General features: G+C 40.7%; 1 protein-coding gene across 7 annotated transcripts in view; it reads right to left on the bottom strand.

Moving 5' to 3' along the window:
- RANBP17 (RAN binding protein 17) overlaps window positions 1-25,976 on the bottom strand; it is a 181,266-nt gene that overhangs the window by 143,971 nt on the left and 11,319 nt on the right. For 6 of the 7 annotated variants that reach the window (XM_028722173.2, XM_077926479.1, XM_077926480.1 and 3 more), the window contains 10 exons: window positions 24,709-24,774; window positions 23,099-23,203; window positions 21,456-21,621; window positions 18,637-18,710; window positions 17,116-17,235; window positions 14,403-14,549; window positions 13,921-14,093; window positions 13,251-13,444; window positions 8,655-8,760; window positions 5,232-5,367 (listed from right to left, as the gene is read on the bottom strand). In XM_028722173.2, coding sequence (XP_028578006.2) covers window positions 5,232-5,367; window positions 8,655-8,760; window positions 13,251-13,444; window positions 13,921-14,093; window positions 14,403-14,549; window positions 17,116-17,235; window positions 18,637-18,710; window positions 21,456-21,621; window positions 23,099-23,203; window positions 24,709-24,774 — 1,287 coding nt within the window. Of the gene's footprint in view, window positions 1-5,231; window positions 5,368-8,654; window positions 8,761-13,250; window positions 13,445-13,920; window positions 14,094-14,402; window positions 14,550-17,115; window positions 17,236-18,636; window positions 18,711-21,455; window positions 21,622-21,824; window positions 21,921-23,098; window positions 23,204-24,708; window positions 24,775-25,976 lie in introns of those variants that run through there. The other variant, XM_028722176.2, reaches the window with a different exon arrangement.

The raw sequence follows: 25,976 nt of genomic DNA, 5'->3' as shown, positions 1-25,976 counted from the left end.
CGCTACAGTGGTACCTATTTATCTACTTGCGCTGGTGTGCTTTCAAGCTGCTAGGTTGGCAGGAGCTGGGACAGAGCAACAGGAGCTCACCCGATCGGCAAGCCCAAAGAGGCTCAGTGATTTAGACCACAGCGCCACCAGCTGCAATACTGCGGACAGGACAATCACTCATGCCCTTTAAATCACATTCCAAAGGAGACTATATTCAAATTGAAAGCCTAAGATAAGGGTGTGTTGTTTCTAATTTTTATATAGTAATTTTAAGCCCTTTATATTAAAATAAATGAAAATATGAGGAAAGCTGTTTAATAGCCATCTATGGTCAAATTAAATTATGATGTGCATTCCTTACAAACAGTTATGGCTATAGGTGAGCATAGGTAACAATATGTAGTATTTAAACCAATTCTATTGCATCACCAATGATCGTTCTGGCTTTTAAAGCTATTTCAGTTCCTACAACTGGTTATAAAGGTAAAGGTAAAGGGACCCCTGACCATTAGGTAAAGTCGTGGCCAACTCTGGGGTTGCGGCGCTCATCTCGCTTTATTGGCTGAGGGAACTGGCGTACAGCTTCCGGGTCATGTGGCCAGCATGACTAAGCTGCTTCTGGCAAACCAGAGCAGCGCACGGAAACGCCGTTTACCTTCCCGCTGGAGCGGTACCTATTTATCTACTTGCACTTTGACATGCTTTCGAACTGCTAGGTTGGCAGGAGCAGGGACCGAGCAACGGGAGCTCACCCTGTTGCGGGGATTCGAACCGCCGACCTTCTGATTGGCAAGTCCTAGGCTCAGTGGTTTAACCCACAGCGCCACCCACGTCCCACAACTGGTTATACTCATCTCCAAAATCTGTGGGTTGTATCCAAGTAAAGCGTAACTCAGAATAAAACCACTGGATTGTATTCAACGAAATCTTACTCAGAGTAGAACTACTGAAATTAATGAACCTAAATTAGTCATGCTCGCTTACTTCAATGGGTCCACTCAGAGTTGGACTAGCACTGAGTACCACTCATTGAAATCAATGGTCTAATGTTAATCATACACATTGATTTCAGTTGGTTTACTCTAAGTATGACTTACCGTAGTTGGATTAAATCTTATAGGTTGTTAAACACTCCAAACTGAAATAATCTAAGCATTGTTGAGAGTGCTTATTATCAATGCCTCTAACTATAAGGGACAAATGTAAATATTTTCTCTCCACTGTTAATCTTCAAGACATATATTTCTCCGTTACCCCTGCAAGGTCATTTATTTCCTGCATAAAGCAGAGGGCAATTAAATGGAAGGATAAACCTGGTGCCCTGAAGAGAGAAAACATCCACAGTCAATTGAATATTTTTGATTCCTTCCCTCTCTTTTTCACCAAGCGCTACTTGGGGAGCACATTATGCTGAAATGCAATCTCATAAATATCATTAAAAACCATAACAATATAAATGTGTAATACATAGAACAGAGGGAGTCTTTCCCCACTTGGGCTTCTGATCATTCCCTACTGCTTATATTTCCCCAACAGAATGAAATAACCACATTAAATAAAATAAATAAATAAAGAACGTGTATAATGTGCATGGGAGAAAATACAGATGTAAAGGTTAACAAATTAAAGATCTACATGCAGGAAAAGGTACACACAGCGTATGTTCTATAGCATTACAGCGCCACAGTTTTCCACCTATGCGTCTGAGCATAGCTATTTGAAAGAATGCTCATTGACTGGTTGCATGGTTAGTCAAACATTTGCAACTTGGCCCTTTGTACAACCAAGTACAGCCTAGATATACGCTATTTTTAGAACTCCCCACTGCAGTATTCAGAGCAGGACATTTGTTAGCATTCTCCAAACCCTCCAGATTTGCAGCAAGCATAATAAAGTGTTTGCTATATTAGGGAAAGCATGACCTTGTGGCTTCTTTGGTTAAACTGGATACTAAGCCTCCCCTTATCAGTTGCTAACAAAATGCATCTTAAAAAAAAAAAATCTGTCAAAGTTCAGCTTAAAAAGGATCCCCAGCAGTGTCTCAATGAGGTCGAAGAACACAGACAATCCTTTTATCAAATTTATAAATATCACTTTCAGTTAATTTAAGCTACTTTCAATAGCCATATAAATGGTTGTCATCTTAACTAGATCCGTTTTTAAATCTCTCTTTACTTCTGTTTCCAAACATGAATCCTTCTAATCAATAAGAGTGTATCTATGCAGGCAATATATAGCAGAGGATTTACTGTAGGGATATAATGCCATCTGCTGCTACAGTTGCTGCTATAGCAGGGGGAGAGAAAAAAACAAAGACATAACTGGGCCTTTAGTTTAACAAAAAAAATGCTTTAGCGATCATATCGTTTCATTTTATCCCAGAAACGTTAAACCCAGACATTCAAAGAAAGGACCAGGGTTTTGTTATTCAATCCCACCATCCCACAACTACACACCTCTATTGCCTGCCAAATCTGAGAAACACTATATTCAGAATAGATTTACAAGACAAGTTCTCTCATCCTTTCACAGGTCCATGCTGAACTGGATTGTGTAAAGGATCCAATACTGATTCACAGTGTGGTGGTGAAGTTTTATTCTGGTGAACCTGGATCACAAAGCAACTTGATCCTGGCTATATTCAGAAGTAGATTGCCCCTGAATACCAGCTGCTGAAGGGAAATAACAGAAGAGGCCTCTTGCCCTCAAATACTGCTTGTGGACTTCCATTAGGCATCTTCTTCACCACTATCAGAAACAGGATACTGGACTAGATCTGTCTTTGGGATCCTCTTTCATTATCCAAGGGAAGAATCAGTGAGTAACAATGGACTAGAACCCCTAAAAACTGCTTATCTACCACCACCCACTTTCCCTTGCAATTTGCACCCACAGGGATGTGTTAGGTCTGCCACCGTCCAGCTAGGGTAATGTTAAGCATACCGGATTATTCCTGCATTGCAGGGGATTGGACTAGTTGACCCTGTGAGTACCTTCCAACTCTTCAATTCTATGATTCTAGGCTGATCAGCACTTGGAAGTTATCCAATATCACCCAATATCCTTTACAGTGCATCCTATCTAAAGGGAGGCCACAGCAGGCACACAGTGTTCCTCTAAGAAATCAATGTAGATAGGGTTCTCTGAAGGCATTTTACTCAGAGTAGACCCATTGTAATTAATGAACATGACCAACTTAGGTCCATTCATTTCAGTGGATCTACTCTGATTAAATGGGACGCGGGTGGCGCTGTGGGTTAAACCACAGAGCCTAGGGCTTGCCGATCAGAAGGTCGGCAGTTCGAATCCCCGCAACAGGGTGAGCTCCCATTGCTCGGTCCCTGCTCCTGCCAACCTAGCAGTTTGAAAGCACGTCAAAGTGCAAGTAGATAAATAGGTACCGCTCCGGTGGGAAGGTAAACGGCGTTTCCGTGTGCTGCTCTGGTTCGCCATGCTGGCCACATGACTCGGAAGCTGTACGCCGGCTCCCTCGGCCAATAAAGCGAGATGAGTGACGCAACCCCAGAGTTGGCCACGACTGGACCTAATGGTCAGTGGTCCCTTTACCCTTTACCTTACTCTGATTAAAACATAACTTTCTATCGATCTTTTTAAGTAGGTAAGGTACACTTGGTTAAACAGGAGCTGTGGCAGCAGGGTAAATATGCCCAGACCTAGGAAAGTGAGGGTGCATATGCAACAAAGCAGAGAGGGCAGCCGAGGGCTTCACAGACTACTGCTTTGCCTCATTATATGATTGTTTCCTTTTAATGAAACTAATGTGCTCTTCAGCAATATCAATTCTCAGTTTGATGACATCAGGTGAAAACAAAAATAGCCAAAAGAAACTACAAAAATTAAAGCATTAGAAAAAACGTACTTCCAACTAGACAAGCTTGCAACAGCCTAGACTTCTTCAACAACAGGAAGAGGAATTTTATAGTTGGTCACTATCAAATCTTTACTGCCACAGTCAAGGACCAGCAAATGTTTGCCACTGTTCACATCTCAAAACAGAAACACGTTCTGTGTTCAGGAATTTGCCTAAACACACAAAATCTATGAGCGCAGACAGGGGTGCATCTATAAGACCAGTCCCAAACATCCTTGCCTGCATTGCACATACACGGTCAGTTCTCTGCCTTCTCTTGTGTTGTATAGGAAAAGTCTGCAGGGAGTTTCTGCTCACATTTGCTTGAATGAGACTACACTCCTCCATGTGATCAGCAACCCGGCTTCAAGTAAACACAAGCAGAGGCCCCTCAAAGACCATTCCCACACAACAAGGCAAAGGTCGGTGACTATGGAGGACCACCCTGGGGATGTGGATTGTGTGTGCACCCCTGTCCCCACTCTGAGTGTCCACGTACACAATTTAATTTATTTTTTTCTTCACGGAACTCAACATTAAGTATCTCTAAAAAGAGGAGTACACCAAAAGGGGAAAATAAAAACCATGATACTGATCTGGTAATCAGAAAGTCCAGTTGCTGTGTCTAGTCTTTCATCACTGTCTTCCTGCTAAATATTTGCTTTGGAGAAGCAGCAAAAACTATTTCAATCTTTCTCAACATCAGCTGATCAGCTCGGTATAATATCTGTATTGGGAGTGTCCCCTTAAGTTAGGAGGAATTAACTACCGGTACTTTTTCCTTAAAGAATGTGTCTTACTATTTCTTTCTTCTCTAGTCAAAATGAAGGAAAAGCCAAGTAGTGTGAGAAATTCAGTAGAAACCGAATAAATGAGTAACTGTCAAAAGGACAGAACTATTAAAAGTATAAATCCTGCATACCCAGCTGTGAAATATAATACAATATAGCAAACTCTGTTAAATGCTTGAAATAAAAGACAAAATGCAATGTAATATCAAACTGTTTAATGAATACAACTGTTGAAAAAGTGAAGTACTTTCATACAGCACCCTGAAATGAACTTGACTACAAATACAGAAAATACGTCAAGAGATAAAAATCACATTCATCTGCAGTCTAGTCGCACCAGTTCCACACTCCGTTCCATGAACAGCAGCTTCAGCTCCTTTGCCCAAACAGCTTCCCAATTTACTTTCAATGAACTAAATAGCAGATAATCTCTCTCTACTAAAATGAGCTGGGCTGCTTATTTAGTGAAAGAGCACACGCAAACTCTTTGGTTCAGGATCAATTCTCCCCACAACACACATATCTAACAACAACAGGCTTTTCTGTATAAAATTAAATTGTGTAAGGGAAACACTTACCTTTGAGGTGCGCTGGAGCTGATCTCCTACGTAAGTTTTACGGAACTGATCCAAAAACCAGAGTATGGCAAGTTCCACTTTCTCATTGCTAGAGCGGGGTAACTGGGCATCCATCAAAGAAATTAGCTGAAAGACTCTGAAATCAGTAAAGAAAGAAAGAAAGAAAGAAAGAAAGAAAGATGTATAAAGTTGTTGGGTTTTAAACCTGATATTCAAAATGATTCACAGGTGCACCAGCCATTAAAATCTAAACACATCTTCAGTTGAATCAAACTGTGTTCTTTTTCATCAAGCAGACACCTCTGCTAACAGAAGAGGACAGTCATTTTTACCAATTTCCCTGTTCTGAATTTGAGTTTACACAACACACAAGCAGCCAAAGTGCTGACTAGGATATGAGTATCACCGTAGAGCCAATAGAAACCAACACTGTCATTTTGTTGTTTCACGTCTCTCTGGTTATGATTTTGTTTTGGAAACTCTTTTCTGCGTGGTATTATTTGTTGCATAGCATTATTTTCAACTCATTGCCCTTTTTAACTGTATGTTATTTAAATGCTCTTGGTTTATGGTTTTCATTACGTACAGAGTGATTTGATGGACCTGGGGAGATGAATAGAGATGCCCCTATAAGAGCAGTTTCAGGTAGGGAGAGGTATGGTGATTGTGCTCAGTCCCCTAAAGGACCAGATTCACAGTTTGGGTGTGTTTTCTGTTCCAACACTGAGTAGCTTCTCTGGCTCAAAGTAGCTTCAGTCAGCTCCAGCTAATAAACCTATACCTATACCTGGATGAGGATAGCTTATCCAATTATCCAGGCTTTGGTAACCTGCCACTTAAGACTATGACAGTGTATTATATATGGGGCTGCCTTTAAAAACAATCCAGAAACTGAAATTGTTTCAAAACAGGGACACAAAACTTTGAACTTGGTGAGGCATTATGCCAGTGCTTTATTAATTGCATTGACTCCCAGTCCGTTTCCAGGCCCAATTTATAATGCTGTTTTTAACCAATAAAGCCTTAAATGGCTTGAGACTATGTTAGCTGAAAGATCATCTCCTCCTGTGCAAGCCTATCCAAATTTTAAGATCCTCTACAAAGGCTCTGCTCCAGGGGTCTCATCAAGTGAAGTTGGGAATAGGTGATACCAAGGAAGGGGCCTCAGGACTGCAGCTGCAGAATTGCTTCTCTAGAAAAGCTCACATGGGGTCTAGGTAAAGGGGCCCCTAACCATTAGGTCCAGTTGCGAACGACTCTGGGGTTGTGGCGCTCATCTCAATTTACTGGCTGAGGAAGCCGGCGTACAGCTTCCGGGTCATGTGGCCAGCTTGACTAAGCCGCTTCTGGCGAACCAGAGCAGCGCATGGAAACGCCATTTACCTTCCCGCCGGAGGTATTTGTCTACTTGCACTTTGACATGCTTTCGAACTGCTAGGTTGGCAGGAGCAGGGACCGAGCAACGGGAGCTCGCCCCGCCGCGGGGATTTGAACAGCCGACCTTCTGATCGGCAAGCCCTAGGCTCTGTGGTTTAGACCACAGCACCACCCGCATTCCTTTTTCACATGGGGTCTACTCTATGGTATTTTCAGCAGCAGGCAAAGACCTATTTTTTCACCCAGGCTTTTTGATTCAGTTTGGACTGTAAAATGTGTTATGCTGTCTGTGCTGCACATACGTTTTTGCTGTCTTTTATCACTTACTGTTCATTTTAATTATTGTATATTGCATTTTTAATATTGTTTTGTTTGCTAGCCATCCAAAAAAAAAATATTGATTGGTGGGGAAAATATGTATACTTATGTGCTGGGGTGTGTGTGTGTGTGTTTGTGTGTGTGTGTGTTTATGAAGTTTTGTGTATGTGCAGAAGCTCCCAGTAAATATTAGAACACGCTAGAGCAGGCTTCCTCAACCTCGGCCCTCCAGATGTTTTGAGACTACAATTCCCATCATCCCTGACCACTGGTCCTGCTAGCTAGGGCTCATGGGAGTTGTAGGCCAAAAACATCTGGAAGGCCGAGGTTGAGAAAGCCTGTGCTAGAACATTCTAGAGAGCCTGTAACTTTCCATTCTGCTCTGAGCACGCAACAGGTATTTTCGAACTGTGTGTGTCATCTGAAGTGCCAAGGCCACTGGGAAGTGTATATCTGCTGCCCGGTGAGCAGTCTTTCTCTTTTTCTCTCATTCTTCTACAGACTTCTATTTCCTTGCTTTTATTTTTTGCATTTTATGTTCGTGTGGTGTAATTTTTTTTATGTTGGAACTGGATTTTGCTCGACAAAGAGCTGAACTGTGACTTGCCAGGGATCTGGCAAAGAACTGTTTATGCCTTAGTAAACTTTTATGCTAATGATTTTTCCTGCGTCTGGTGTCTTTTTGGGATGCACTGCTCTGCTAACCAATCAATGGCTAGGCAATGTTCCAGGGCTTGGGGCACTGGATGCTGACAATATATAGAATGGTACCTGTATGTATGTTCAGTGGTACCTTAGTTTACGAACTTAATCCATTCTGGAAGTCCGTTCTTAAACCAAAGTGTTATTAAACCAAGGCGTGCTTTCCCATAGCACAGCGGGGGACTCAATTTACAAATGGAACACACTCAACAGGAAGCGAAACATGTTCTTATTCCAAGGCAAAGTTCACAAACCAAAACACCTACTTTCGGGTTTGCAGCGTTCTTAATCCAAGTTGTTCATAATCTAAGATGTTCTTAAACCAAGGTACCACTGTATATGTATGATGATATGTGTGTGCATCACACTGTGAAACACAGTGTGTGTATGAATACCTGTGTCCAAAGGACATAAAGTCAATAATGGCTACAGCAGAGGTGGGCAACCAAGGATTTTCTCTACACATGGTCGCAATGCAGTTCTTTGAGACCCAGTCAGTTTGTGCTCGACCTATGATCCATACCTTGTCCTGACAATCAGATCCTGTACTCCATGATCTCTAGGCTGGGAAAGTGTTCTGCGTAGGAAAATACACACACAGGGCAAACAAATGGTTGCTTCTCTTGCCAATTAGGAGAACCCTTTTCGGCTTAATCTTGTTTTCCACACAGAGAACGTCCAGAAGGATCAGATTACCTTCCATGAAAGAAGAACCTGCCTGTTTTAGTTTAGCACTGAGGACCTAGGCCCACAAACTCAACTTGTTTACTACACTGAAAAGCATGCACTCTGCAGGGACAGTCAGGTGACTGTGATTTAAGACAGAGGTGTTATCAAATGCTGTCAAATGAGCAGTTCTGTAATGCCAATTCAGATTCCAAGCCAATATGCTGTTTTGAAAGCCATTCTCTGTTCATCAAATCTGAAAACACCGAGGGGTAAACAGGACTTTTGCCCATAGCAATTTTCATTCACAAAACATGCCTTCTTTTTTGAAAACGTTTGAGGGTAATGATGCACACTTACCGACATGATAATTCACCATCCATAGCATCATGTTCATCAGTACTGGTATAAGTTAATCTTCCTCCTACAACAGTTCCCACAAGATAGACAAGCCATGCCAAGCATCCTAGCATGGAGGGAGATAGGGAGGGAGAGAGAGAGAGCATTTACATTACAACTTCATACAGCATCTGATCCAAACATATTGCAGGCTGTTCTAGTAAATGCTAATGTTTATTGATAAATTGTTGAATTTCTGTCTAATTCTTTGAAGCCACTTGATGATTCTTATAATAAACTCATAAATGCTTATATTGTAGGGCAGGCTATTGTGGCTCACATTTTACCAGGAAGAGGGAAATGCGGATGAAACTTGTGAGTTTACCAAAACCACTTGGTTAGCCTTGAAATCTATTCTTAAAATCTTCTAAAATGTTAAGAACTGCTAGCAAACATCAACATTCACCAAGTTCCTGATATGTATTGTAACACAGCTGAGGAAGTAATTCCAGAATTAAGACCGAATTTTGCTTTCTGTTATAAATCATACTTTGATATAGTCATCCCAAGTACTATAATTTCCATTTTTATGACAACATTCTGACTAATGATCCAATATAGCAGGTTTTTAAAAAAACCACTGCAGACCTAGATTCTGTTCGTTGGCCCTTGACTATGGGAGGGGAAAGGCCTTCACACCTCTAGTAAGTGATCTTCACTGCAAATCAACAAAAATAATATCTCTTTCCTCATCCTGGATAGACTTCTCTGCAGTTTTTGACACTATTCTTTGGGACCTTCTTGAACATCTGGCAAGTATCTGAGAGGTCATTCCAATGGTCCCATTTTTTTGCCTTTGAAATAACAGGGGAACCAGGAATACTCCTAGATCTAAAGGTAAAGGTAAAGAGACCCCTGACCATTAGGTCCAGTCGTGACTGACTCTGGGGTTGCGGCACTCATCTTGCTTTATTGGCCAAGGGAGCCAGCATACAGCTTCCGGGTCATGTGGCCAGCATGACTAAGCTGCTTCTGGCGAACCAGAGCAGTGCACGGAAATGCCGTTTACCTTCCCACTGGAGCGGTACCTATTTATCTACTTGCACTTTGACGTGCTTTCGAACTGCTAGGTTGGCAGGAGCAGGGACCGAGCAATAGGAGCTCACCCCATTGCGGGGATTCGAACAGCCGACCTTCTGATCAGCAAGTCCTAGGCTCTGTGGTTTAACCCACAGCGCCACCCGCGTCCCTACTCCTAGATCTAGCTGTCTTTATTGGCTTAAGAGTCTTCAGTGATGTGGAGTGCCTTTTGCCAGTTTTATCTGGTTTGCCAGCTACAGGCATTCTTGAACAGTGACAGCCTGGTCACAGTAATTCATGCTCTAATAACTTCTCATATAGATTACTACAATGTGCTCTACGTAGGCCTGTCTTTCAGAAAGACTCTGTAACAGCAGCTAATACAGAATGCCGCAGCAAGGTTACTGAGTTGATCAGCCACCGAGAGCCACATATCACCTGTTCTGAAGGAGTGGCTGCCATCATGTACTGTTGACAACTTATAAAACTCTGATGATTTGGGACCTAAATACTTGAAAGAGCCTCTTCCTATATCGTCTTGCAGTGATGCAACAATAAAGGCCTTCTTGGTGGTGACACCCCAGCTGTGAAATGTCCTCCTTGCTGAAATTTAGCTGGTACCTACTCTCTTTTCATCCTAGTGCCAGCTTAAAACATGTCTGTTTACTCAAGCCATTAATAATAATAATAATAATAATAATAATAATAATAATAATAATAATAATAATAAATTTTATTTATATCCCGCCCTCCCCAGCCATAGCCGGGCTCAGGACGGCTAACAACAATCAAATAATCAAACAATCAAATAATCCAACATTCTAAAAACACTTCATTATAAAAATTAATTAATTAAAATCAAATTAATGGCAACCGTTAAGCAAAATTCTGTGCAGGTTGCCAGAGGAGGGAGTCAGGCAAGAGGAGGGAGCCATTGTAAATGATTAATGTTCAACTTTGGATTTTGAGGCGTGTCTCTGCAATTTTATGACCAACTGAAATTTTATCTATTCTCATGTTCAGTTACTGGATTGTGGCTTTAAAAAAAGAAAATTTTATTGTTCCCCACTCTAAAATATTAGGATGGTGCGTGGGCTATAAATAGATGAACAGTGATCATTGCAGACACCATCCCTTCTTTATGGTATCTATTGCGAGGAGTGAAAACATGATCATTTTTCTATCCCCCACCCCCCGTTGGTTTGATTTGATTTGTTATAGTCTCAAAAGCTTAAAGTGATAACTATTTATTTTAAACTGACCAAGTTCTGCTCCTCATTTGGTATCTATTTGGTTGCTGCTATTAATGCAGATTCTGTAATCAAATGCTTATTGCAAAAACAAAATCAGTATTTTAAAAGTACTATTTCACAATTTTAAGGCCAGCACCACCATGTCTGAAAGCTGGAATATTGGCAAGTCTGAAGCACAGAAAACCGTTAAATGGATTGATAGCCTCCTCAACATTTAAGATTAAACTCTAAACTACTCCCATCAGCACATGGAGTATTCTGTTAATGATCCTGAGTTAATCCCTATGCACAGAAAATAGAATTCATTTTCCATCACAATTCTCTATGCTTACTTCCTCTATTCAAAACATTCAGTATTGCTGCTTTTCCAGCTGCTTAAGGAGAATATTTTTTTTCCTTACCAAAATAATTATTGCTGTAATAATCTGTAATTATGTTTTATAACAGCAATAATCCCAAAGAAATCAGTCATTACCATAGATCACAAGTAATCGTTAACTACTGTTAATGACCCATTTCTTGGGGATTATTGTTTTAGTAAACCACGACTGCATCACAATCGATACAGAGACCAAGACAATATAATAAAATGAGGTCTTAATATTATATTAACTTATTTTGTAACATTAAAAACCATTAAACATCTAAATTAAAGTGTGCATAACTAGAGGAGGTAACATTTATTGTTCTGTGCTAACAGAAAATGTTTAGTCCACAGAAAAGATATTGAATATTATATAAAGAGAAATACAAATTTAAAATAATGCCAACGTTTTCTTTGGTGGTGGGCGAATTCAAACGCTTTGACCTACAGAGGTTTTCTGAGAATAGCAGCTAACCACTTTCATCATATGTACTGACACACAACTTGGGGTACAAAAATATTAATGGAGTCATTAATTTTCTTATAGCACTGAGTATCATCTTCAAAAGATGCATCTTCCGTTTTAATCCTTAACAACCCCATATTGCTTCATTAGTATTAAAAACTATTTGCATAAATTATGTCAAGAGTCCTTACAACAACCCTGTAAAATAGGTCAGAGTTGTTATTCTGATATTACAAATGGAGCAGGGAGGTACCAAGGCTGAGATAGTTGGCAATGTAAGGCCACTCAGTGATTATAATTATGTATGCTTAAGCACAGGATGTGGGTGGCGCTGTGGTCTAAACCACAGAGGCCAGGGCTTGCCGATCAGAAGGTCCGCAGTTCAAATCCCCGCGACGAGGTGAGTTCCCGTTGCTTGGTCCCTGCTCCTGTCAACCTTGCAGTTCGAAAGCATGTCACAGTGCAAGTAGATAAATAGGTACCCCTCCAGGGGAAGGTAAACGGCATTTCCGTGCACTGCTCTGGTTCGCCAGAAGCGGCTTAGTCATGCTGGCCTCATGACCCGGAAGCTGTACGCCAGCTCCCTCGGCCAGTAAAGCGAGATGAGTGCCGCAACCCCAGAGTCGTCCACGACTGGACCTAATGGTCAGGGGTCCCTTACCTATGCTTAAACACAACTGCATAGCAACCAGTTGGAAAGCCAACAATAATAATTTCTAGCCCAGAGACCAAAAGATCTAGCTTCTGAAAGGGGTAATTTTCATCCCACCAAACTTTAATTCTTTGAGTGTCTCAGCAAGCAGGCTGATAGCAGCGATCCAGCAGGCTATATACACCTCAACTTTCAAAAATAGTTTTGACAAATTCCCTCACCTAAGACAAAGGAAAAGCAGCAGCGGCAGCAAACATCGAACCCCACTGATCAGGTTCCTCCCTGCCCGCATTAATCTATCACTCGGCAGAAGCCATTTCATCAGGCTCAGCAGAAAAATCGGTAGGAGGAATAGGAGCTCTCTTGAAAGGCCAGGTCCAATTGGCTCCTCTCTCTCTCTGGACTGTTTCCATTCCAGCCATTCATTGTAAGAGCTACAATGCAACTGAACTGGTGCTCAAGTTTTTTCTCTCCCTACTCTTTTAAAAAAAAAACACTCTTTTGTGTCATGCCTTTTGTATTTGTTTTTATTTATCTTATTTAAACTGCTCAAGAAGTCTTTTTGACTGAAAAGCAGGGTAAAATCTGCTACTCAAGAGCCCTCCGAAAGTTGTGGGACTTCCCCATCATTCCCAATGACTGGCCATGCTGACTGGGGCTACCAAGAGTTCAACAAGGCAGGTTAGTCAGCCCTGCTTTGTGTTTTCTGATAGTATTTTCCCTGTCTGTGCCGGCAAAGTTGTTCAGGAGGTGAAGGCAAATGTACCAGACAGGCAAACTTTCAGACAACATAAATACTAACCTTCCTGAATTGAGATCGCCAAGGGATTTCTACTAGAAGACTGCAACAGCTTCTGATAGCTTTGTGCATTTTGGTCAAATAGCTGTACAAGAAGAGCGCAAGTCTTTTCATATTCACATCTGCTAACTGTACACAGTTGCTCCAGCTGCTGAAAAACTGTGGCTGTATCATCCAAGGGATCATCCAAGCCATCTCTAGAATACATACAAATAGGAAAGTCATTCTGGGCAATGTAAAATGCATCGTGTAGGAATGTAAGCATTTTTGGCTTACTTATAAGGTTGCAATCCTATACCCTGAATACAACGGGTCTTACTTCAGTATAGACATGTATGGATGGCTATGTATGGCTCTGTATTACTCTGTATTAGCTACAAGCTGAAAAAAGCTTCTCAGGAGAGCGCCTTCAAAACATACACTCCAAAGCCAAAAAATGAAAGATTATAGAGCTACGATGATCTATTATCTTAGGCATGCAACACAGGAAATAGCCCAATCTTTGACTGGACCCAGTTGAATTCAGGAGCACTTTCCCCCTCACAATTTTGTATAATCAATCAATCAATACTGTTATCGTAACACAAGAAGAATATGCATGACAACGACAGTATGCTATCAAACTGGAAACAGTACAGCAGTACTCGTGGAGAAGAATACTTCATGTTGTTACCTTATAACCATGGGGACAGATTCCAATCTAGAAGTAATATATGCCTTTGTGATCTCAGGTGCATATGTATCCAAGAGATGGGGTTCTGATGACTTCACAAAAGGCACCGAGGCAACCATTCTCTGCCAAAGGGTTAGCAAATAATGAACACTGTTTGGTGCAAATTCCCAATGCTACGAAGAAACAAAATGAGATTTTCATTAAAGTAGGTTTTAGCCCAATGTGAGCAATTACAAACATTGTAATCTATACTACCACCGTTATTTACTATTTCTGTTCATGCCTCAATTAGAACCAAAGCCCCAAGATGTTATGTAAAACTGCAAAAAGATATGCTCCCCAAAGTTGATGCTCTCAGAGTAAGGCTATTGGAACATGTAAAAGCATCAGTTTTAATGAGTTCATCATCATGCAAGGTATGCACTTTAAAAAATCCTCCTTTTTATTAAGTAGATCACAGAACAGTTCTACCATTGTCTTACCTGTAAACTAGTAATAGTGAAACTGGCTATCAGTCTAATAACTTCTGGGTAATCTTTCACAACTACTAATTCTCCCAGTTGATAATTAGTCTTCAGTCGAGCCAAAAATCGACAGAATTCATGATAGTTACCAGGATCCGATAAACCCTAAATTGCACACCAACACAGAAGATTGTAATTAGTAAAGCAATCGTCTAATGGCAGAAATGCATGCTTTGAAAATATATACTAAATTATTTTGCACAGGGTGGGCCATTCCAGAATGATCTGCATGTCCTGAAGAGGATCCTGAAAGATTAAGAAGGGCACTGAAAGCTGTGTTACAAGTGGCATATTCAGAAAAATGAACATTATTATTATAAGAAGAAAAATCAGTAGAGCTGAGGCCCATGTTTTAGGTGACCAGATACAGTGGTGCCTCGCAAGACGAAATTAATTCGTTCCGTGAGTTTTTTCATCTTGCGGTTTTTTTCGTCCTGCGAAGCACGGTTTCGGAAAAGTTTTGGAAAAGCTTAAAAAATCACCAAAGTCTTCAAAAACCTCAAAAAAGGCTACCACACCGCATGCTATGAGTTGCTCCTCGAAGTCAAGTCGCAACTGTATTAACGGTTTTAAGAAAAAGGAAACAAACTTGCAAGACGTTTCCATCTTGCGAAGCAAGCCCATACGGAAAATCGTCTTGTGAAGCAACTCAAAAAACCAAAAACCCTTTCGTTTTGCGAGTTTTCCGTCTTGCGAGGCATTCGTCTTGCGAGGTACCACTGTACGGAGTTACAGCAGTGGAGCAGCTGGCTGTCCTTTTGGAATCATTAATATAAAGTTTGTGTGCATGCAAGTGCCAACTGATGTTAAAGCTAAATGAAAATAGATTCTGCCATTCATGCTTCAACTGCTTGTTGTTGTTGTTGTTGTTGTTGTTAGCTTAGTCGTTTAGTCGTGTCCAACTCTTCGTGACCCCATGGACCAGAGCACGCCAGGCACTCCTGTCTTCCACTGCCTCCCGCAGTTTGGTCAAACTCATGTTAGTAGCTTCGACAACACTGTCCAACCATCTCGTCCTCTGTCGTCCCCTTCTCCTTGTGTCCTCAATCTTTCCCATCATCAGGGTCTTTTCCAGGGAGTCTTCTCTTCTCATGAGGTGGCCTAAGTATTGGAGCCGCAGCTTCAGGATCTGTCCTTCCAGTGAGCATTCAGGGCTGATTTCCTTCAGAATGGATAAGTTTGATCTTCTTGCAGTCCATGGGACTCTCAAGAGTCTCCTCCAGCTACTATCACACAAAATGCTTCAAGTTTAATGTCCTCGGGGGAAAAGCAATTTTTAAAATATAGTGATGTAAGCAACTTGGCTGTCTCTTGTTAATTGTTGCTGAGCACCAGTTGGCTGAGCAGAATGGGGACTTTCTCTCATGTCCTCAGCCGGCTCTATTAGTACCCTGATTCAGGCACACTAGGAGTACAGCGAAGTCTCACAACCTGTGGCAGAAGAAAGCCAAGCTTGTTGTGACTCCTTTCTGATTCTTTAGTTATTTATAGGAATTTCTATACTGCTTAACATATAAAATACCAGAGCAATAATACAACTCTCATCATGTGGAGGTCAGACATGATATTTGCAGATTCACACTTTTTTTGCTTGACTGAGATGTGGCTAAAGAGAGCACCCTTGCCTGTTGCTCCTATGCTTTCATTTACCCTACTAGGTTATCACCATCTGAGGCTCTTCTTTGTGTGCTCCCCTCCATGAGATCCAGACGGTGGCAACACAAGAAGGGCCTTTTCTGCAGTGGCTCTCCACTTGTGGAATGATCTCCCCAGGGAGCCTCACCTGGCACCTTCATTACAGTATCAGTCTCAAACTTCATTCTGGTCACAGACCAGCATAAGATAAAACATATAGATAAACTGAACACATAAGACTTAAAACAGGTAAGGAATAAAAACTAGTAATTAAAAGGTGATTATACCATACATACTTAGAAAGATAGAAACATCGACAAACAGTTAAAAGTGACTATAAGGGAAGGGGGCTATTGGTTCTGTTTGTTACTATGTTCTGCGTATTTGAGTTTTTATATTGTAAGCTTCCATGTGGCACGCCGATGAAGGGCAGTATAAGAATTTAATAAATGAAATAAATGAATATTCCACATAGTTATAAGCAGCTGTGTTTTTCAAATAAACAACAGTGTATTTTCAAACAGAGTTGTTGAAACTAAACAGAACAGCAACATAACACTGCTGGGAAATATTTTTAAAGGTGCCTTTTTCTTCTAGAAAAGACAGTGCAGGCACAAACCTAAGTCTGGTGAAATAATGAACCATGCAGACAACACTTGGAGCTGATGGGCCACCATACTTATCCCAACCCTCCTGTCTTCCCCAAAAGCTAGCGACACCACAGGAGCTATTTGCTGAGTAATTGGCATGTTTCCCTCACCAATGGTTTGTATGAAGTTGCCATACAGGAAACTCTATAACATTTGTCACTGTGCATCAAGCACAGAACCATTTCCTATTACTCCTTTTTAACCCAGAAGGTAGAGGATATGTGCCACACGTGATGCCCCCTATTTCCCCCTTCCTTTCCCAGCTTATTAGCCCAAACAAACAGGAAGATAACCACTTCATCCACAATTTAAATTAGCAGCAAGACATATTTTTAAAAGCGGACAGCATATACTCAGAACTGAGGAGAAAACTGACGAATGTATACCTGAGGATTTTCAAGTATTCTTTTTACTCCTTTGATCAGGTTACCAAGGTATTTGGCACGTTCTGGGTTGCTAAATAAGGATCTCCTTGTAGAAGCAAACTGAACTAAACAAGAAAGTGCCTAGAAAGAAAACATGGATTTAATAATTTTATTCATTAACAAGATACAACCATTCCTTTTTGGACTAACGGATACCAGAAGCATCCAACACCTTACTGCTATACCAGTCAAGTTTCTTCTAGCTTAGAAAAGTCTATACATTCATGTTGGGCCAACAGCTACATTAGTCAAACACAGTCTATATTTAAAACACAGAAAGCTGTCATCAGTGTTCATGCGCCATTAAAAACAATGCTAAATAAACTGATTCAAATACACGTATCTGTATGTCCACCATCTCTACAACGGACACAATTCAGGTAGTTACTGGCTTCTGGTATGATCACATCCTAACAGAACACTAGCCAGGCAACATGGTGTTAGATACTGTGCCCTGTTGCAAGGGCATGTGCTGTGATTACACAGCTAACCAGAAGAGCCCAGTGACTTATGCTGCATTGTGACAATGTAAGAGAGTCATAGCAACTCTGGCAATACAAGGCCAAAACTTAGTGGGGAAAGGGGCATGGTAGGGGAAGCATGGAAGAGTGGCCCATTTTGTTAGAATTCTACCCACCATTCCACAATTTGGGGATTATCTCTGGAGCAACTCCTGTATGACAGAAGTTAATATTTGAGGATATTTATAGAGAGACATCTAAAATTGTGCATTATTTGGAGGGAGAGATTTTTCTTCTCTCAGACTACTAGAATTTGGGGTCACTGAAAGAAGCTGACAGAAACTTCAGGGCAGACACAGGGCACAGTCAACCTACTCACTTCCACAGGATGCAACAACAGCCGCAACATCAGCTTTAAAAGAGGGTTAGACCAAATTGTGGCTAAAAGTCATGATGGCTATTTAATAACTCCAGCATCAGAGACGACAGGGCTCTGAATAATAGTTTCTGCAAAGCACATGCAGAAGAGTGAGCCGCCCCAATATCTTCGGATGAAGGGCAGTACACAAATTTAATAAACAAACAAAGAGTGCTACTGCAACATCTAAGGACAGAGAGGTCCATGGAATTGCACCGGGAAATGCAAGGCCAAAATAAACCCACACATTTAAGCAAGGCATGTGCTTTCCGCACGTTTTTACTGTCTGTGGGCAAATACATAATTGATGGTGGGCTGAGCATTTGCTGTGGGAGAGGCTGCAGTTGTAGCTACATTTATAAATATACTGTTGATTTGCTGCTGGCTGATTAGCAGAAACGTCCTGTTGCTTCCAATTGCAATTGTGTGTGCTCCCCCTCTTCTGAACTGTACCACAGAAACTCTTTTGGAGCATATAAACAGGAGTGAAATCTAAGGTGATACAAGGGGCAATTCTGGTATGACATATTCATTAAACATGTACTAATGTCCAAACAGCTTATCAGAAATCCCTTTCTTTTACTATTGGAAAAACATACTTACTAACTGAGACAGCATTGATGGGAGGGAATGATACAGATCAAAAAAGAGATCCAAGGTTTCTGGCTCCAGGAAGACTGAGAAGAGGAAGGTAAAATTATGAAATGGACAAATCCCTGCGTTACAAAGAAAATAACTTTCACAAGTTCCACTCCTCTTTTTAAAAATGGTAAGAAATATAACTGTTTAGCATTTGGTCTACACTGGCAAAAAGAAAAAGAAAAAAGCAGGCCATATAAATCATAGCCCAAACTGTTGGGACTCCTGCAGAAAATGAAATCTGCTAAGGTAGGACCACAATTTATGTGCATTTAACTTGTGCACATTCAGTTTTATGTCACAAAATAAAAATAAAAAAGAGGGCAGAAAGGAGCCAGGATTACAGGGAAAATGATGCTGACAATCCCACCCACTATTGAACCCAATGGGTTTTGACTACACGTGGTTTTGGGTTTTGGCGTGATCCCTGGAATGTAACCCCCGTGTAAGTTGCAGACTGCACAACCCAGTTTTCTTCTTTCTAAATGGTCTCTACTTCAAGAGTACAATCCAAATTATACTAGTGCTATGTCAAATATTCACCAGTACACATTTTTACATAAAATGGGTGTCTGGGGTAGGGTGGTGATGTTTTTCCAAGCTCCCTCCCAATATTTTATACTTGTTCACCGATAATGTTAACCACTGTCAAGTGATGCTCCAATCCATGTTCTGTCCCCTTTAACTGCCTCACCTTGCTGCTGAACAGAGATCCCAGCCAACTGGGGACCATGTGTGGTCATGTTTACATCACAATGCCATGGAGCCAATCAAAATACAGCGGCATGAGAATGTCACAAAGCCAATTAAAGCTGAGGCAAGAAACATTGTGCCAAACTCTGAAAGGGTTCCAAGTGGGAAGCTGTGCTTTCACCTGGTTGCATACTCTTCTTTGTGTCCCCCACCCCACCCAAAAAACCCCACAAAACCATAACAGAGTAAAGAGGAATAAAAAGGATGTGAACCTGCCACTGCTTAAGACCAGCACTAAATTCTACTCTTGCTATTTCAGTATTCCTTCTTTTGACTCAGCCTCTCCTTGTGACTGTCAAGCACAGGAGAAGCAGGACAATACGGCCTGGCTCCCAAACACTGCAAACCCGGAAGTAAGTGTTCCAGTTTGCGAATGTTTTTCGCAAGCCGAACATCTGACACGGCTTCCACTTGAGTGCAGGAAGCTCCTGCAGTCAATCAGAAGCCACGCCTTGGTTTTCGAAAGGTTTCGGGAGTTGAATGGACTCCCGAAACGGATTAAGTTCGAGAACCAAGGTACCACTGTAAACCAAACCATAGCCCTGTTCCCCGTTTCATTGGTTGTCAGAGTTATGTTTAGGACAGAGCGAATATAAAGTTCTTGTTCACAGCCTATGTCAGGTTTTAGCGTATCCCTGAAAACCAACAGTTTTTGTTTCATGACCTGAATAGCTTTCTATTAACACAATGAAACAGTACCGTTTGCCATTTTAACATTATGTATGCTTACTGGTTTTTTAAAATGTCCCACAAAATACACAAATATTACAGGTATATAGAACTCTGCTTTGAAAAGTTCCTTTTAAACTAAAATCTCTTTTCAAACAGTAGAGAAGGGAAAACATTCCAGGAACAAACTTTAGCAATATATACACAAAATGTGAACAGTCATCTCAGTCTTTACTACTGCCCCTCCAAAGTGAAAGGCTGACATTTTTAAAAAGCTGTTCAGCACAAAGCACAGCAGCTGGAAGGTAGGGAGGCCCAAAGAGTATAGTTTGCACATACTTCTTAAGTACATTATCCAACCGAAGCTTTCTAATGGACCAACGAAGCAACCACTGCAGCAACAATGTACACTATTTAAAAGCTTCCAGAGTAGGCAAAATGGATGTACTAGAGAGAAAATAAAGATTGCACTCTGCAGACTGTTGCTGCTGTATACACGTTGCCCATTTTAACTTTCATTAACTTCTCTTCCGCTAAAGAATTATTAACTTAAAGCAGTTTTCACCACTAAGGATGGGTTCAATGAAACATTCTATTTAGATAGGGAAGGACTGGGAGCAATATCACTGTTAGTTGGGCATGGATTCACCTGCACTTTTTCAAGAGAATATTTGCAAAACAGCAATTATAGAAGAACAGCTAGATGGGCAATGGGAAGGAAGGGTATTAAGGGGAATATTCAGGAGGGAAAGAATAAGAAAAGGTGAAGGAAAAAAGAATGAGGGGATTTTTGTGACTGTTGCCCCTTGGCACTTCCTCAAAATTCCAAATGTGCCCACTGACCAAAAATGGTTGGTGATCCCTGTTTTTAGGGTATATTATAGTCTTAGTATCATGGAACTCCATAGTACATCATTGTGCCCCTGTATTATTAATACTAACACTTCAGAGGCTAGCAGGGGAAAAGAAACAAAATTAGTACAAGATTATTTCATTGGATACCAACCACCCTGAAGCATCACATATGACAAATATAACCCATGGTCCCTTACATTACATACTGACTGCGTGGCTCACACTTCACATGCAAAGAGTTCAATTCTGCCCAGGACTACTGTCCAAGTTCAGGGAATTAAGGTGTGAGACTGCAAATGGTTGTGAGCTGTGAAATATGGGAAGTTTTGCCGTGTCAGTTCCTCTCCCAACCCATAGAATATTTTTTTTGCAACTAATATCATGATCAAAAATACCCCCATAAGATAGAATGCCTTTAGATGCAAAACAGATATTCAACTTCAATTGTGTATAGTCATGGGCACCACCTAAAATGTTAGGTTATCACCATTAATTAATTCTCTTACTTGATCTCCAGTTTGTTGGGATCTGTACAGTGCACAGATCATCTGCAGATTCATCTGCTGAACTGCCAATGAAGTCATAGTTAAGACAATTGAGGACAAGTTTCAAAAGGTGCATTGCTAGATTTTGTTGTTGCTGATCCTGAAGATTTAATGGTTTTGCCAACATCTAAATCCAAACCAAAAAAAGAAAAAAGAAGTGTGTGTCAGTAACTGGCCACATTCACATATCATAGTCGACCTCGCAGACAGAAGCTTCTTCCTTCCTCACCTATTGAGAGCAACAAAGCATGATCCCTCTCCTAGCAATATGTCCAAACAAGGGGCTGTGGGGGTTTTTTGGGGCTCATACAAATCACCATCAGGTCACACCATAAAGATGAGAAGAGCCTTGGTGGATCAGATCAAAGGTCCAGCATGTCCAGCATCCAAAAGCCTACAGAAAGCCCACAAGTGGGATATGAATGTAGCAACGATCTCCCCATTTGTGAACCTCCTTAGGATCTATGAATGAAGGGCAGTATGCAAGTTTAATAAATAAAAACAAATTAATAAATTTGTGCTCCCTAGCAACTGCTATTCAGAGGCACAGAACATAGCAATCATGGCTAGTTTCCATTTATATCCTTATCCTCCATAAATTTGTCTAACCTGCTTTTAAAATAACTAAAGTTGGTGGTCATCTTGTGGAAAGGAATGCTGCAGTTTAACTATGCACTGTGCAAAGCAAAAAATGAACTATGATCGCCAGCATAATTTATCATTGCAAGCCAAGGATCCTGGTTTGCTGCTCTCACTGTGGGAAACACTACATGGGAGCTATCTGAACATTCATGGTAAAATATGAACTATGGGCTGGATTTAACTAAATAGGCACACTTGTGGAAGCCAGTGGACTCAGTTCTGCTATTGCAATGTGACTTCCCCTCCTGCCTCTCCCAATGGGCTCTGGGGGATCTGGAGAATTCCCAGAACAGTATGTGGGGTGAATCATTCTGTCTGGCAAGCTGAAATTTTTGCACTGGTGGAACAACTATAGTAGCATAGCACTGAATTGTACCCTGTGGTTTGCCTTGACATCCAACGGTAACCAATCCAACGATAACCATTCTGAGACCCCCTGGTATAGGGCAGTATATAAATTCAATTAATAATAATAAATAACAACAACAACAAGCAAAAATCACTTCTCTTGGTTTATTCAAAAAATAAAGTAGCAATATAAACCACCATCATGCTTCAGAAATTTAAGTGGAGACAAGAGCAAAGAGTATTATGTGTTAAAAACCCAGCATATGTGAGCTTTACTGGCAAGAGTTCTGTTTCAGGCTGAATTCATAAGCCAGTTAGACTTATCATAGACAGGTACAGATGTATATTCTGCATCTGATTCCAATCGTGAATTCATCTCTAGTCTACTATGTTCTATTCTGTTGTTGTTCAACAGCAAACAATGTTCTGGTGGCATACTAATTTTGCTCAAAAACAAATGCAATTATTAGCCACTTGGGTAACGCTGGGATGGCTCAGTCGGTACAGCATGAGACTCTTAATCTCAGGGTAGTGAGTTTGAGCCCCATGGTGGGCAAAAGATTTCTGCATTGCTGAAATTCTATCTTTATAATACAGCTTGTGTTTAGGCCTACCTCTTTCAACAGCGAGCATGCCAGCATCAAAATGTCTTTTAAAGTAGTATCACGAAACGAGGTAGCTATTTTACGATGCTTTGATGAAGGTCTAGAATAATCAACCTTAAAATAAAAATTAAAAAACACTTCAGAATCAGTGTCTCTTCATTTTGGCTTGATAAAACATATTACTTGTATGTGAGCTACAAGAAAATTATTGCGCAACAGGAGGTCTACATCCTATTATTTAATTCATATGATCCTCCTTACCCACATGTTCTTAGTTTTGTTTCCCTCTATTTGTGTTAAGCCTAATTTGAAACAGATATACAAATTTGACTTCTGTCTGGAACTCAATATCCATGCAAAATACAAGTGGGTCTGAAATTACTGTGGGGCATGTGCTCTAAAATGAACAGGAACAGAGTTCAAGTGGAGAAAGTCATTCAGAAAAATAGTCCTCCAGACATACAGAATCTGTACCATAACTATACATATCTAATACCAGGACACTTAGTTTAGAATATTCAGTCATTATGGTGGACAGTTCCTTCATAAGTGCAGCCAAGCTACTTTGCAAAGCCAGCAGTGACACCTCAATGCAAACCTGTATGTTAGGGTCAAGTCCCACTGATTCAATTGAATTTGCAAAAGATCATATTGATATGAAACCAGAAGATATGGAACAAAGTATAAAGGACAATCATTCCATGTAGGATAAGGATTAAGCAGAACTCCTAAAAATTCTTAGGATGCATTCACAAGACTTAAATCACTTACTAAATTTCTGCATCTCTATAATTGCATCACACCAACCCATATTGTGCAAGTTGAACTGCTAAAAAAATTCACATTGCTAAGCGTAACTCCCTCACCATTTTAGTGGAGACGTCATCACACACACACGAGAAACATCCATATACTAGCCTTCTCTATAGCAAAAATTACAATCAGCAACAGATGGTACATATCTGTTAAGAATGTACATCTACCAGGTCAATTTGCATAGCACAACTTTTTCTGATGACCATTATCAAACCTAAAATTGGCCACGCTAAACACCACATGCAAGGTTCAAGGGGAGAAGAAAATGCCACTTTAAAGTATCACCTTGGATTATACTTCAAAGCAAAGGCAAGCTAATGCAAATAATGACAATCAAGAACCCTGCTCTCCTTCCCTTCAATCTTCTCTTTGGTTTCCTCCAAAATGATAAAGACTAATAGTCTTTGCAGCCCTTAGTGGGATGTGGATAGGATTATTAAAAGCTGAAGAACAAGTGAGAGAACATTTCTGCATCTTTCCTCTCTTAACCTATTTCCTATATGCAGGGTGCATTTGCCTGCACTTCTGTGTTGCACGGGAAAGTGTGATTACTTGATGTGGCTGGGGGGCGGCATGTGGTTTCTTTGTCCTTTTTCAGAGTATTATAACTGATTCTAGCAACTGTTGGATGGGCCACATTCCCTGCAACCCATTTCTCTGCTTCATTCCATTAAAAACCTTTCTTAGGCAATTTTTTTACTTTTTACAATGTACAGCAGCTTCCCAATTTTCAGCCCCATAAGACACTCTGACCATTCTCTTGACAGCGTAAAAGAATTTCCAGAGGAAAGAAGTGCACTTACAAAATTCATTTCCTGAGTCAGTTCTGAAAGAATCATTACTCCTATTATGCAGTGGTCCACAGTCCCCTACAGCATATAGGGAAAAAAGTGTTAATGTTCCAAAATGAATGTTTTAGGTGGCTTTTAATCTCAGGTAGGTATTCAGCACCGTGCTTTTCTGATCATTCTGTCAGCTGAAGCATTTCTCCCAACCCTGCAGAGAAGATTTGGTGGAAGGAACAGGGTACATAGTGGGGAGGAGAAGAGGAAGACCACTGAGCTAGCAAGAGCCCTTACACTAGCTTCTGCTAGAGCAAGGTTTCCCAAACCTGGGTCTCCAGCTGCTTCTGGACTACAACTCCCATCATCCCTAGCAAGCAAGCATCAGTGATGGTGGGAATTATAGTCTGAAAGCAGCAGGAGACCCAAGTTTGGGAAACACTGAGTTAAGACGAATCTGGCCATTTTTATCCATATTATCATAACAAATATGATGGCCAGCACAAACGTCATCAAGTAGGTAGGGCTATCCCCATACATTCTCGCGGCCCCTTCAGAATTCAGTACCCACAAGTACTAACACCTGAATGCCTATATCAGGGAGGAGGGAGTTTCTCTGCTAACACAAGCCCATGAGGTTGCCTTATATTAGTTCAGAGTATTAGTCTTGCTAACCCAGTTAAGTGCCATCTACTCAAATTGGCCTTGGCTCCTCAATGTCTTAGGCAATCAGAACAAACCATTCCACAGCCCTACACAGCCAAACTCCAGGAATGGCTGGCAAACTTACTGCTATACTAGGCAAGACAGATATATTTACAAATTTAAACTGGACTCCCCCTCCCCATTTTCCCCTATTTAATGACCATCCAAACACTTGTGCCCAAGACTTAATATTTATTGCTGATCAACATCTCTATTTTAAATGGTAAGTTCAGCCGGGAATTAGAAATATGGTTTCATTTTGTCTCTCAAAGGAAAATAATTCAGTGAAGGAAGTCTCCCAAGAAGCAAAGTTTTGAGTCTGAATCTCTATTATTAATGAATTAACTACAGCAGATTCACACTTCAAACATTTTAATAATAAATGTAAAATCAAATTACATTAATAAAAATAACTGCAAAACAGCCGCAGTATTCTTCCCATATTTGTTGTTAATGAACACAAGGCCATTTTTATTACACTTTCCTAATGATTTTAAAGTGCATTAACTGTAACATATTATCAGCTTTCCCCCCTCATGCAAAAATAGAAACAGAATATAATGACATTTAACAGGAGATGGTTT

Source organism: Podarcis muralis, chromosome 3 (genome assembly GCF_964188315.1).
Source record: "Podarcis muralis chromosome 3, rPodMur119.hap1.1, whole genome shotgun sequence".
NCBI lineage: Eukaryota > Metazoa > Chordata > Lepidosauria > Squamata > Lacertidae > Podarcis > Podarcis muralis.
This window is presented reverse-complemented; position numbering and strand designations above follow the sequence as displayed.